At 44.2% G+C, this 12,064-nt stretch overlaps 1 protein-coding gene across 1 annotated transcript in view; it reads left to right on the forward strand.

Annotated features, from left to right (window-relative positions):
- The window catches only part of zer1 (zyg-11 related, cell cycle regulator), a 63,205-nt gene extending 53,525 nt beyond the window's left edge, over nt 1–9,680 (forward strand). The window contains exons 13-16 of the mRNA XM_084324606.1: nt 542–730; nt 1,322–1,419; nt 2,605–2,707; nt 8,978–9,680. Coding sequence (XP_084180732.1) covers nt 542–730; nt 1,322–1,419; nt 2,605–2,707; nt 8,978–9,065 — 478 coding nt within the window. The 3' untranslated portion in view covers nt 9,066–9,680. The remainder of the gene's footprint in view (nt 1–541; nt 731–1,321; nt 1,420–2,604; nt 2,708–8,977) is intronic.
- Nucleotides 9,681–12,064: the final 2,384 nt, after the last annotated feature.

The raw sequence follows: 12,064 nt of genomic DNA on the forward strand, positions 1-12,064 counted from the left end.
GAGCCTGAGTAACAAATGTCATTGACTATGTGAATCAAGTATATTATACTGTATGATTAATGCAATGTGATGTTCAATATGACACAAAATAAAAGAAAGTTCAAAAAAAAAAAAAGGTGTATGTTTAAGTAAATGTTAAGGTTCTATGTGGGGCGACGGTGGGTCAGGAGGTAGAGCGGTCGTCTGGTAGTCGGAAGGTTCCCGGTTCAATTCCAGCTCCTCCTGTGCAGCGTGTCGAAGTGTCCTTGAGCAAGACACTTAACCACTATCTCCTCCCGTTGAGCAGGTTGGCACCTTGCAGTGAATGGGTAAAATGTGAGGAACAAAAATTGTAAAGCGCTTTGGATAAAAAGCGGTTATATAAATGCACAATTTTTGCACAAAAAAATAATGTGCTATGCGACTTACTGTGAAGCACTTTGGTTGCAGTCATGTCTAAATGTGCTATACAAATACATTTGATTGATTGATTGATTTACCTTTTATTTTTTTTATCATTCTATTTACATGTTCACTTCTCCTTGTCGTTGTGCTTTGACAGTGACCTGCTCAACAGCAAGGCGGATGGGATTGAGGTTTCTTACAACGCGTGCGGAGTCCTCTCCCACATCGTGTTCGACGGTCCTGAGGCGTGGGCCATGGAGGACCCTCTGAGGGACACCGTCATGGACCAGATGTGGGAGGCCATCCAGAGCTGGGACGTCACCTCTCGCCGGAACATCAACTACAGGTGATGATTGATTGATTGATTGCAAATTTTATTAACATATTGCAGAATGGGTACAATACAGTACGGCTCAATACACACAATTGTTAAGGGGATGCAGACCAGAGAAAGACTTTCGTCTTGTTTTCATCAGGGTCCCTCATTTTCAATTCATCAAGACATTTATGACATACAAGATATACAAATATACAGTACTGTTTAAGAGGTGATGATTATCCATCAGCCTTCTTCAGAACGCCTGCATGTGAACTGTAAATAAAGCATATTCATGTTGACTGTAGTAGTGAACATTCGGCAGAAACGAAGATGACATAACATAAATAACATGTATACACCACAAGCAAACTTAAAGGGGACATGTTATGGAAAATGCTCAGATGAAGATGCAGTATCATCATAATGTTGGTCGGATGAAGATGAAGATGCAGTATCATCACTATGTTAGTCAGATGAAGATGCAGTATCATCTTTTCAAGTCAAAATAATATTGCAACTCATCTATAAACATGTACTAAGATAAATGCCAACTTGCCATAGCCATGTGTCATATATCTGTTGAAGCGTTGGAAGACTAGATGTAGTCTCTCTCCTCAGGTCATTTGAGCCGATCCTGCGCCTGTTACCCCAGAGCGTCGCCCCGGTCAGTCAGCACTGGGCCACGTGGGCGCTCTTCAACCTAGTGTCAGTTTATCGTGAGTATGTGGCACATTGTGCCCGTTTTGTGTTTCAAAACTTGTTTCACTTTGGTATAACATGTATGGTTCTCATTATTGACTTCATTAGTTAAGATCAACTTTCTTTTTCATCTGTGAAACTGAAAGGCAGGTGATGACGGTTCAAGCTAATTATGTAAAAATAAAAATTGTTAGCATGGAATGTTATTGTTTAGGTTTAGCATAGAACTATAAACTAGAACTATAGAACAGTTATAACTAGAACTAAAAAACGTATAACTAGAACTATAAAACAGAAAGGTGTGCTCAGTAGAGCACAAATCTCCACCAGGCCGCAGCCACATTTCTTATGTGACACTGTTACACTAGTATACTAGCACACTATTACACATTACACACTATTACACTAACACAATTACACTTTCACACTATTACACTATTACATGCTAGGGCAAATATATTTGTCAAGTTTGGCGGAAATCAGATCAGGAGATTATTGAACATTTGGCCTGATGGTGGCGGTAGAGGAAAGGTGATAATAAATAATAATAATAATCTTCATTTATATAGCACCTTTCATACACGGTGTGCAGCTCAAAGTGCTTAACAGAGACACATCTTCTTTAAACAAGTCAAGAAGAAAAAAAAGAAAAAATACATAGTAACACAGTAAGTCAAGAAAAAACAAGAATACCATAAGGTCCATAAGCTCAAAATAAATGCATGCATGCAAGCAACACTCCCAGACGTACCCCACGCGAAGGTAAGGAAAAACTCACTAAAACCTAACAATAGGTATCACAAAATCAATTGACTTCTTCCTCTAGGGGTCATGAATGTGCACAACAAATATTCGACCAATCAACCGATTGACGGAAAGACACACAGACGGACACAACCAATCACACGATCTTCCTCCAGACAGACACAACCAATCACACAATCTTCCTCCAGACAGACACAACCAATCACACAATCTTCCTCCTGGAGACAACAATGAATTGATACGTCTGAAGCTGACATGAACATTCAACAATAAGCTTTTTCTCACTCATCATACTGGATATTTAAGCTAAACTTCTTTGCTAGGAACTTTTAGGCCAAGTTAGAAGGTCTGTCGAGAGTATTCTCAGAATGTTATTTTCTACAGTCTATAAATAATGCTGTCACCCATACCATTCATCTTCTTCTTTCTTTCTCCAGCAAGTAAATATTGTCCCTTGCTGATAAAGGAAGGGGGGGTAGTTCTCCTGGAGAAGGTTCTGGAACTGGAGAGCTCACAGGAAGAGACCAAGCACATGGCAAGGTATAACCAACATGTCTTCATACAGATGCTTCAAACAGCACTTTGTGACACAAGCAAGAAGATTAGATTAGATTCAAATGTATTGTCATACAGCACAAGTACCATACAACAACTAAAAGGCTTAATTTTTTTTATCTTTGATGGTGAATAACACCATGCTAAAATTGACCAGATGTGTCACCGAGCTCATTCAGCACCTTCTTGACATCAAGTGTACAAAAAATCTAAGCAAATTAATAAAGGGCAGATGATACAGAATTTTGCCATCCGGACACATTGAAATATGAATATAGAATATCAGGCCTATAAATTACCTTATTATGGCCAAGTCATACATCTATGGATCGGGCCAAATCTTCTCTTTCCAATGGCAATCTGGATTTAGTACCACCAGGCGCCCGTTACAGGGCAGCAAAGACTGTGAATTAAATCTACTTTAAGTACAGTTACTTTTTTGTAATGAAAAATGCTCCGACATTTTTCATCAGATTGAGACGCGCTTTTTTTCTAGACATTCACAGAAAGGTAAAGAAACAAACTACGTTCTATTTTATGGCAATAATGTTCAGGTTTGTTCGACCCGTGAGACATAATTACGGAAAATGTCGTAAAAAAATTATTTCATGGGGCGGCTACGTGGCGTAGTGGGCAAGGCGCTCGCCACGAATGCGGAGACGCTGGGCTCGCGCTCCACATTGCTTTCAGTTTAGCTGGTCGTTCATACTAATACACATTGGCCGTATTAGGGGGTGGGAAACTGATGGGTGGGGATCGGGCGTTGTGGACAGCGACTCCTACAGGTCGGTTGGTGCGCCTGCGCAGTAGAATCAGGAAGTGTCGGGGGCAGCGTGAGCCTCCCACGCGTTACTCCTCGCCACTGAGAGATCGAGCTGCGTAGGTGAAAAGATGCGACTGCTGTTACCTCAAGTACCGGAGGGGACTTGTGCTATGTATGACTTAGTCCACATTGCAGCCGGCTTGTGGGAGGCAAGAAACAGCGTTCGTGACAGGGGAGGGTTGAATTGGATGATACGAAATTGGGATGGAAGAAAATATAGAAAATGGGAGAAAAAGTGGATAAAAAAAAATAAAAATTATTTCATGCCAGACAGTGAGCTGGGTAGTGTAGTTTTATGAAATTCTAAAGCCCATCGAAAGCCCTGGGTCTCTTCTTTCATAGGACTACACCCACATATGGCTGCGCCATTTCCTAGCGTCAATATCCCCCGGTTTCCGACTCAATGTGCTGAGATTTCTATAAACCCATATGTATTCATATAACACTTAAAATCATTGGTAAACAAACTTAGTGCTGAAAATATACACTTTGACTGCTGTTTTGATAGGGTTAGGGTCTTTACTCTTGGCTACATTTGAAAAAAAATATATACGGACTGTATTGATCGATTTATGGCGTAAAATTATTGTCTGTCCGGTACCGGACCGCTCGGGCTTAATGGGTTAACCCTCTTGATTAAAATACATATTTTAGGAAAAGTGCCTTTCGTGGCGCCCAAACATGAGTAACCTCATAGACACTTGTTATTAACCTCTTATCCATCAGGCAAAAATGGGGCTAGTTTTGCATAACATGCCTGACGATTGCATACCCAAAGTAATTTGCGATTTATTCTTGAACTACTTATAGCACATGCATGAGTCTGGAAGAGTGCTAATGTAATAGTCACAGAGGTTTGAACACACTGAAATAAAAGTTTACCCGTGTTTTTGTTTACTTGTTGCCATATGCCTGTTTTTTTGTTCCAGCTGAAAGGTAGGAGTTGGAAAACATAACGGTTCCAAAGTTGATAACAATCCCACGGAAAATTTGTGTTTTACACATGTTTTTGTAATGTGTCTACCGGCAATAATTCGGTATGATTATCCAAAATGGCCGTTCAGACATGCGAGTCAAAACAAAGAATTTGTTGGTCTTCTTCTGCCGCTTTGTCGTTGCAATCAGCCCTCACGTGGGATACCGTTGGCTCCAGAATTTCATTGGCTACAAAGGCGGTCAATCATTTTCACCATCAGAGGTGACTGGTCCGTTCAGGACCAGGCCAAACCGGACGTGGTCACTTGTCCGAATTCGTCGGTTGTTTGGTCTTGTAACCCCAGACTGGAAGCACGCAATAGGTAGAGTATGGTGTCGATCGAAAGGCGGCAAATTTAACTTTCCAACAATGTATTGGTTGATCGGGGGAAATGCAGCCTGAAGCTGGCAGACGAGGGCTGTGTACGGGATGTCCGTGTGTAAGGTGGCGAGATAAAACGTAAGGAGGACAGTAATAGAAGCAAAACGGCGCTAAAGGAATAAAATTGAACTTCAGTTTGAACAGGCAGGGCCTCAAAACGATGACAGATTACAAAGGCACCTCCCTCAAACTGAACAGTGACATCTCCTTAGCAAATGATCTCAATACCTTCTATGCGAGGTTTGAGGCTGGGAATAACAACACCAGTCTACAAGCCACGGCAATGGGGGGGTGGGTCTGCTGATGGAGACTCAGTGTTCAGGGTAACAGAGCATGAGGTGAGGAGGACCTTTAAAAAAGTGAATATCAGGAAGGCAGCAGGACCGGACGGCATCCCCGGCCGCGTCCTAAAAGTCTGTGCCGACCAACTGGCCCCGGTATTCACTGACATATTTAACCTGTCCTTAGAACAGGCTGTCATCCCCACCTGCCTGAAGAAGTCCACTATCATCCCTGTACCTAAAAAATCCAAGCCTGCTTGCCTCAACGACTACCGCCCTGTAGCTCTCACCTCCATAGCCATGAAGTGCTTTGAGAAGCTAGTAAAGGGCTACATCTGCTCCTCCCTCCCCATCAACCTGGACCCCCTGCAATTTGCATACCGCCCCAACAGGTCCACAGAGGACGCCATAGCCCATGTGCTGCACACAGCAGCATCACACCTGGACAAGAGGCAGGGGAACTATGTGAGAATGCTATTCATCGACTACAGCTCAGCATTCAATACCATAGTCCCCTCCAAACTCATAGCCAAGCTCAGGGACCTGGGCTTGAACTATGACCTCTGCCAGTGGGTCTTAGACTTCCTGACGGACAGACCCCAGGTGGTGAGAGCAGGCATCTGCACCTCCTCATCCATCACCCTCAACATAGGGGCCCCCCAGGGCTGTGTTCTGAGTCCCCTCCTCTACTCCCTGTACACACATGACTGTGTGGCTCAGCGGAACAACAACACAATCATCAAATTTGCTGACGACACAGTAGTGGTGGGCCTGATCTCTGCAAACGACGAGAGGGCCTACCTGGAAGAGGTCAAGGTCCTGGCGGGATGATGCCAAGAGAACAGCCTCTCACTGAACGTCAGCAAAACAAAGGAGATGATTGTGGACTTTAGGAGGTCGGGGGTCAGGGACTACAGCCCCCTCAGCATCGACGGGGCACCGGTTGAGAGAGTGAACAGTTTTAAGTACCTTGGAGCCCACATATCCGAGGACTTGACATGGACCACACACATTGATAGTGTTGTGAAGAAGGCACGACAACGCCTCTACTTCCTCAGGCGCCTAAGGAAGTTCCAAGTCAGTCAGAAGATCCTTAAGAACTTCTACTCATGTACAATAGAGAGCATCCTGACTGGCAATATCACCTCCTGGTTTGGGAATAGCACTGCACAAGACCGAAGCAGACTACAGAGAGTGGCACGTTCAGCCGAACGCAATGGACCTATCTCAAACCCTGCCCTCTTTTCTTGATCCTCCAATCACAACTGTCTCTTACAAAGTTTGTCCGAGGTAAGCGACAGTTGTGATTGGAGGATCAAGAAAAGAGGGCAGGGTTTGAGATAGGTCTATTGGAGGGGGGCTTCCCACTCTCCAGAACATTTACAACAAGCGGTGCAGGGGTAAGGCTAAGAGAATTATTAAGGACTCCAGCCACCCAAACAACTGCCTCTTTGAACTGCTGCGGTCAGACAAGCGATACCGGAGTCTCATGGCAAGCACAGAAAGACTCAGAAGAAGCTTCTATCCCCAGGCCATCAGGTTGCTCAACGAACAATAACACTATGCAACAACCATCAAATGCACTCACAACACACACATCCACACGCACACACTCACTTTAAACAAACAACACACTGCAGCACCCACTCTCCACACTTTAGAACACCTAACACTTTATATTTATTGGTAAAGGATTTGCACTACAACCCATACCTCAGTACACCTTACTGTAAATTGCACCTAAATTGTACCTCATCCCATTTCTGCTTTGCACTATATAGTATTGTATATTAGTATTGTTACGAAGGATCAGATTAAACCGAATATATATATTTATTTATGGATATATATTGAATAGTATTTGTATATCGTTTGATATCCCTTGTATATTCTTTGTACATATACACGGAATATCCCTTTAGCCTACTATAGCCCATAATAGTTCATTCTCTTATTGGACAAAGGACCAGGCGCCAGGGGACCAGCCCCTGGCGTCAAGTTCAAAGGTACCGACGAGACATGTCCGTACTAGCCCCGGCTCCGCTCAGGGATACGGCTACCGAAATGAGAGTGGCACTATTTGTTCACCGTGCATATAAATATGGCGCAAGTAAATGTAGAAGTCCCTTACCCTTCTTCCCAACTTAGTAACAGAACGTGAAGCCTCACCCACGATACGACGTGCGGTGAAGTATGGCCTGTTTGGCCTTAGAATAGCATTGAGACCTCGTGCGAATTAATAACTGAATTGTCAGAGTTTGGCACTGTACCGTCGAGTGCGACGTATTTCTATTAAGTAATAATAGTCTATCGTGTATGGTGCATCGTGCGGTTAGAGTTCTAAAGTGACCAGCATCTCCAACGCTTCCTCGTGTTATCTAGAGTCTTATCCAGGTTGGGCCGACCACATGGCGCTTTCATCCGAGGAGATCTAGGCGAGGACCGAGGGACATGTACACTGGATTACCTACCCGACGACTGCTGAGCCCTATGCGGCTGGAATATATATTTGCTTTGGTACTGTGATTTGTGGAGCGGATAATCGCCGACGCCTGTGAGTGTTGGATTTACCCCCGAGAGGAGTCAAGTTGAGTCGGCGCTCAGAGAGACTGAGGTCGCCTAGCTTCTTCTTCATTGTGGAGCTACAGCCTACAAGAGAACCAATGTGTATTCATCTGCGGATCAAGAGTCTATTGCACTGTCTTCTGTACTTGAAGTCTCCATAGATATCGTTGACCAGACGGTCTACTACCGACGGCTCTCCTACCCCCCCTACCGGCTTACAACCGGGAGGACCCCCTCCAGTATATCCCGCTATATCATTAAGTGTACCATAGATGTAATTCCCTAATATGTCAGGTTGTATAATTACCTCCTGCGTAACCAGAGAATGGACATTCCATATTGACTTGCCTACGCACATTCTTTGCCTTATAAGCGCAATTAAAGTATTGTTATATATCCTATTCTTGCTGTAATAAATATTCTTCTAAACAAGTATTTGTGTGGAAACCGTATCATTGTGGAGGAGTTCTCATCATATACTTGTGTACGGTATGGCCAGAATAATGTACATAAGACGGTAGTGGTTTAATGATACCATACTTGATTAATACAGTCAGGGAATTGTACCCCTCAGTTACAAGTATATTGCATAGTATATTGTATGGTAACTCAGTTACTCTATTCTGCATCGAACATTGTACATATGTATATACTGATCACTGTGTCTACGTACGTGACTTCTATTTTACCTATATTTTTACATGCTATATTTTATTTTATTTCATATTTATCTTGTCTAGCACAGTCTCTGGAACGTAACAGAAGGAAGCATTTTTTGTATAAAAGTATTCTGTACTTCTGTATGACAACTATTAAAGAAACTTGAGTGCCGTGCCGTACTGTCCGTGTGTAAGAGGTTAGAGTGCCGTGCCGTACTGTCCGTGTGTAAAGAGGTTAGACAACTCCGGTGACGAGGGGCGACAGTGGCTCAGGAGGTAGAGCAGTCGTCTGGTTATCCGGAGGTTCTCGGCTCAATTCCCGCTCCTCCCGGGCAGCGTGTCGAAGTGTCCTTGAGCAAGACACTTAACCCCTAATTGCTCCCGATGAGCAGGTTGGCACCCCGCATGGTCGCCTCCGTCATCGGTGTGTGAATGGGCGAATGTGAGGAACAAAAATTGTAAAGCGCTTTGGACAAAAGAGATATATAAATGCACCGTTTACCATTTAAGTGATGATAATAACAACAGACAATTATTTCCCAGCTCTCTGAAAATGTTGTGTTTCCTCAGGAAGGTGATGGAGCAGTGTGAGAACTTCAAAGAAGACCCCATGGAGGTGAACCAGGGACAAGAGGTGAACAACGACCAGAGAGGTTGACCCCACAGACCCGATCGCCAGAGAAACAAAAAGCAAACTCACATAAGACCCTTCCTCCTCTCCTCCCCACAGGGTCCGCTGTGCATCCATTAAACTGTAGAGCAGGACGGCTGTGTTTCCTGGGCTTTGGCCATATGGACAGATTCTTTTTTTTATGTGGCGCTATTGGGAATTTAAGACGTGGTGCATGGTGTTCTTTTGTTTTGTTTGTTTTGTGGGGGCTTACATCTGTTGCACATGACTCAAGCATTATTTGTACAATGGATTTGTTGTTTTTGTCTCCGTTTTTCTTCTATGTGAGTGTGTATAACGCGAGTGTGAGTGAGAGAGAGTTGACGACACTTGACTCACCTTAAAGGAAACCGATGCTTTCATGGCCTCTTCCACAAGCTCCAGTCTGTAACGGTACTGTCATGACATGAGCTCCAGTCTGTAACGTCACTGTCATGACATGAGCTCCAGTCTGTAACGTTACTGTCATGACATGAGCTCCAGTCTGTAACGTTACTGTCATGACATGAGCTCCAGTCTGTAACGTTACTGTCACGACATGAGCTCCAGTCTGTAACGTTACTGTCATGACATGAGCTCCAGTCTGTAACGTTACTGTCACGACATGAGCTCCAGTCTGTAACGTTACTGTCATGACATGAGCTCCAGTCTGTAACGTTACTGTCACGACATGAGCTCCAGTCTGTAACGTTACTGTCACGACATGAGCTCCAGTCTGTAACGTTACTGTCACGACATGAGCTCCAGTCTGTAACGATACTGTCACGACATGAGCTCCAGTCTGTAACGTTACTGTCACAACATGAGCTCCAGTCTGTAATGTTACTTTTACAACATGAGCTCCAGTCTGTAACGTTACTGTCATGACATGAGCTCCAGTCTGTAACGTTACTGTCACAACATGAGCTCCAGTCTGTAATGTTACTGTCACGACATGAGCTCCAGTCTGTAACGTTACTGTCACGACATGAGCTCCAGTCTGTAACGATACTGTCACGACATGAGCTCCAGTCTGTAACGTTACTGTCACGACATGAGCTCCAGTCTGTAACGATACTGTCATGACATGAGCTCCAGTCTGTAACGTTACTGTCACGACATGAGCTCCAGTCTGTAACCGTACTGTCACGACATGAGCTCCAGTCTGTAACGATACTGTCACGACATGAGCTCCAGTCTGTAACGGTACTGTCACGACATGAGCTCCAGTCTGTAACGTTACTGTCACGACATGAGCTCCAGTCTGTAACGGTACTGTCACGACATGAGCTCCAGTCTGTAACGTTACTGTCACAACATGAGCTCCAGTCTGTAACGGTACTGTCACGACATGAGCTCCAGTCTGTACCGGTACTGTCACGACATGAGCTCCAGTCTGTACCGTTAGTCATGACATGAGCTCCAGTCTGTAACGTTACTGTCACGACATGAGCTCCAGTCTGTAACGTTACTGTCACGACATGAGCTCCAGTCTGTGACATTACTGTCATGACATGAGCTCCAGTCTGTCACGTTACTGTCACAACATGAGCTCCAGTCTGTAACGTTACTGTCACGACATGAGCTCCAGTCTGTGACATTACTGTCATGACATGAGCTCCAGTCTGTCACGTTACTGTCACAACATGAGCTCCAGTCTAACGTTACTGTCACGACATGAGCTCCAGTCTGTAACGTTACTGTCACGACATGAGCTCCAGTCTGTGACGTTACTGTCATGACATGAGCTCCAGTCTGTAACGTTACTGTCACGACATGAGCTCCAGTCTGTAACGTTAGTCATGACATGAGCTCCAGTCTGTAACGTTACTGTCACGACATGAGCTCCAGTCTGTAACTTTACTGTCACGACATGAGCTCCAGTCTGTAACGTTACTGTCACGACATGAGCTCCAGTCTGTAATGTTACTGTCACGAGCTCCAGTCTGTAACGTTACTGTCATGAGCTCCAGTCTGTAACGTTACTGTCATGAGCTCCAGTCTGTAACGTTACTGTCACGACATGAGCTCCAGTCTGTAACGTTACTGTCATGACATGAGCTCCAGTCTGTAACGTTACTGTCATGACATGAGCTCCAGTCTGTAACATTACTGTCATGACATGAGCTCCACTCTGTAAAGTTTGCTCTTAACCCTTTCACTGCCACACTACAGAAGGTTAACCCTTTACTATCACACTACCGACGGTTACCGTCGGTAGTGTGATAGTAATGGGTTAACCTTCTCTAGTGTGGCAGTGAAAGGGTTAACCTGCTGTTGTGTGGCAGTGAAAGGGTTAACCTGTGTATTGTCGTAGTGAAAGGGTTAACCGTTGTTAGTTAGTGTTCAGTTCCACTGCGTCATCATCACAGATCCAGGCGACCACACGGCGCTCCCTCAGACCTGGTTCTCTCCCTCTTGTTGCCGACTGTGAGACACAGGGTCTAGCTGTCGTCATCGTACAGTAAAATAGCCATCATCCCTGGAGGCTCAAGAGGAGCGTCTTCACGAGAAGGAGCCTCATTCTCATTAACTTCTGTCTTACATATGTAAATATTTAAAGTTTTGTCTCATCTTTTCCCCGTGTGTATGTTTTTATGATATGACTATAAACACTCTGAGGATTTCTCTGTATTTACATTTTGGTTGCCCATTCTTCCATGCAAATAATCCATGTTTTATTTTTTTTAAATGCTCATTATAAACTAAATTATAAGAATATATTGAGAGACAATTCAATAAAGAAGCCTAGTCGAGATCTAGATACTGTACATAGATCCTTAATATTAACCTGTGGCAGGGGTGTAAAGTACTTGAGTAACCAATTGCCAATTGTGTTAGTATGAACGACCGGCCAGCCGGTAGCAACGCAGAGAGCTGGGCTCGAACCCAGCATCTCCTGCGTTAGAGGCGAGCGCCTTGCCCACTGCGCCAATCAGCCGCTCTAATGATGGGGTTTTTACTTTGTTTTTTAACAAAGTTTTTACTTTGACTTTTTAGTACTTAAG

Source organism: Notolepis coatsorum, assembly GCF_963971535.1.
Source record: "Notolepis coatsorum genome assembly, chromosome: 11".
Lineage (NCBI taxonomy): Eukaryota > Metazoa > Chordata > Actinopteri > Aulopiformes > Paralepididae > Notolepis > Notolepis coatsorum.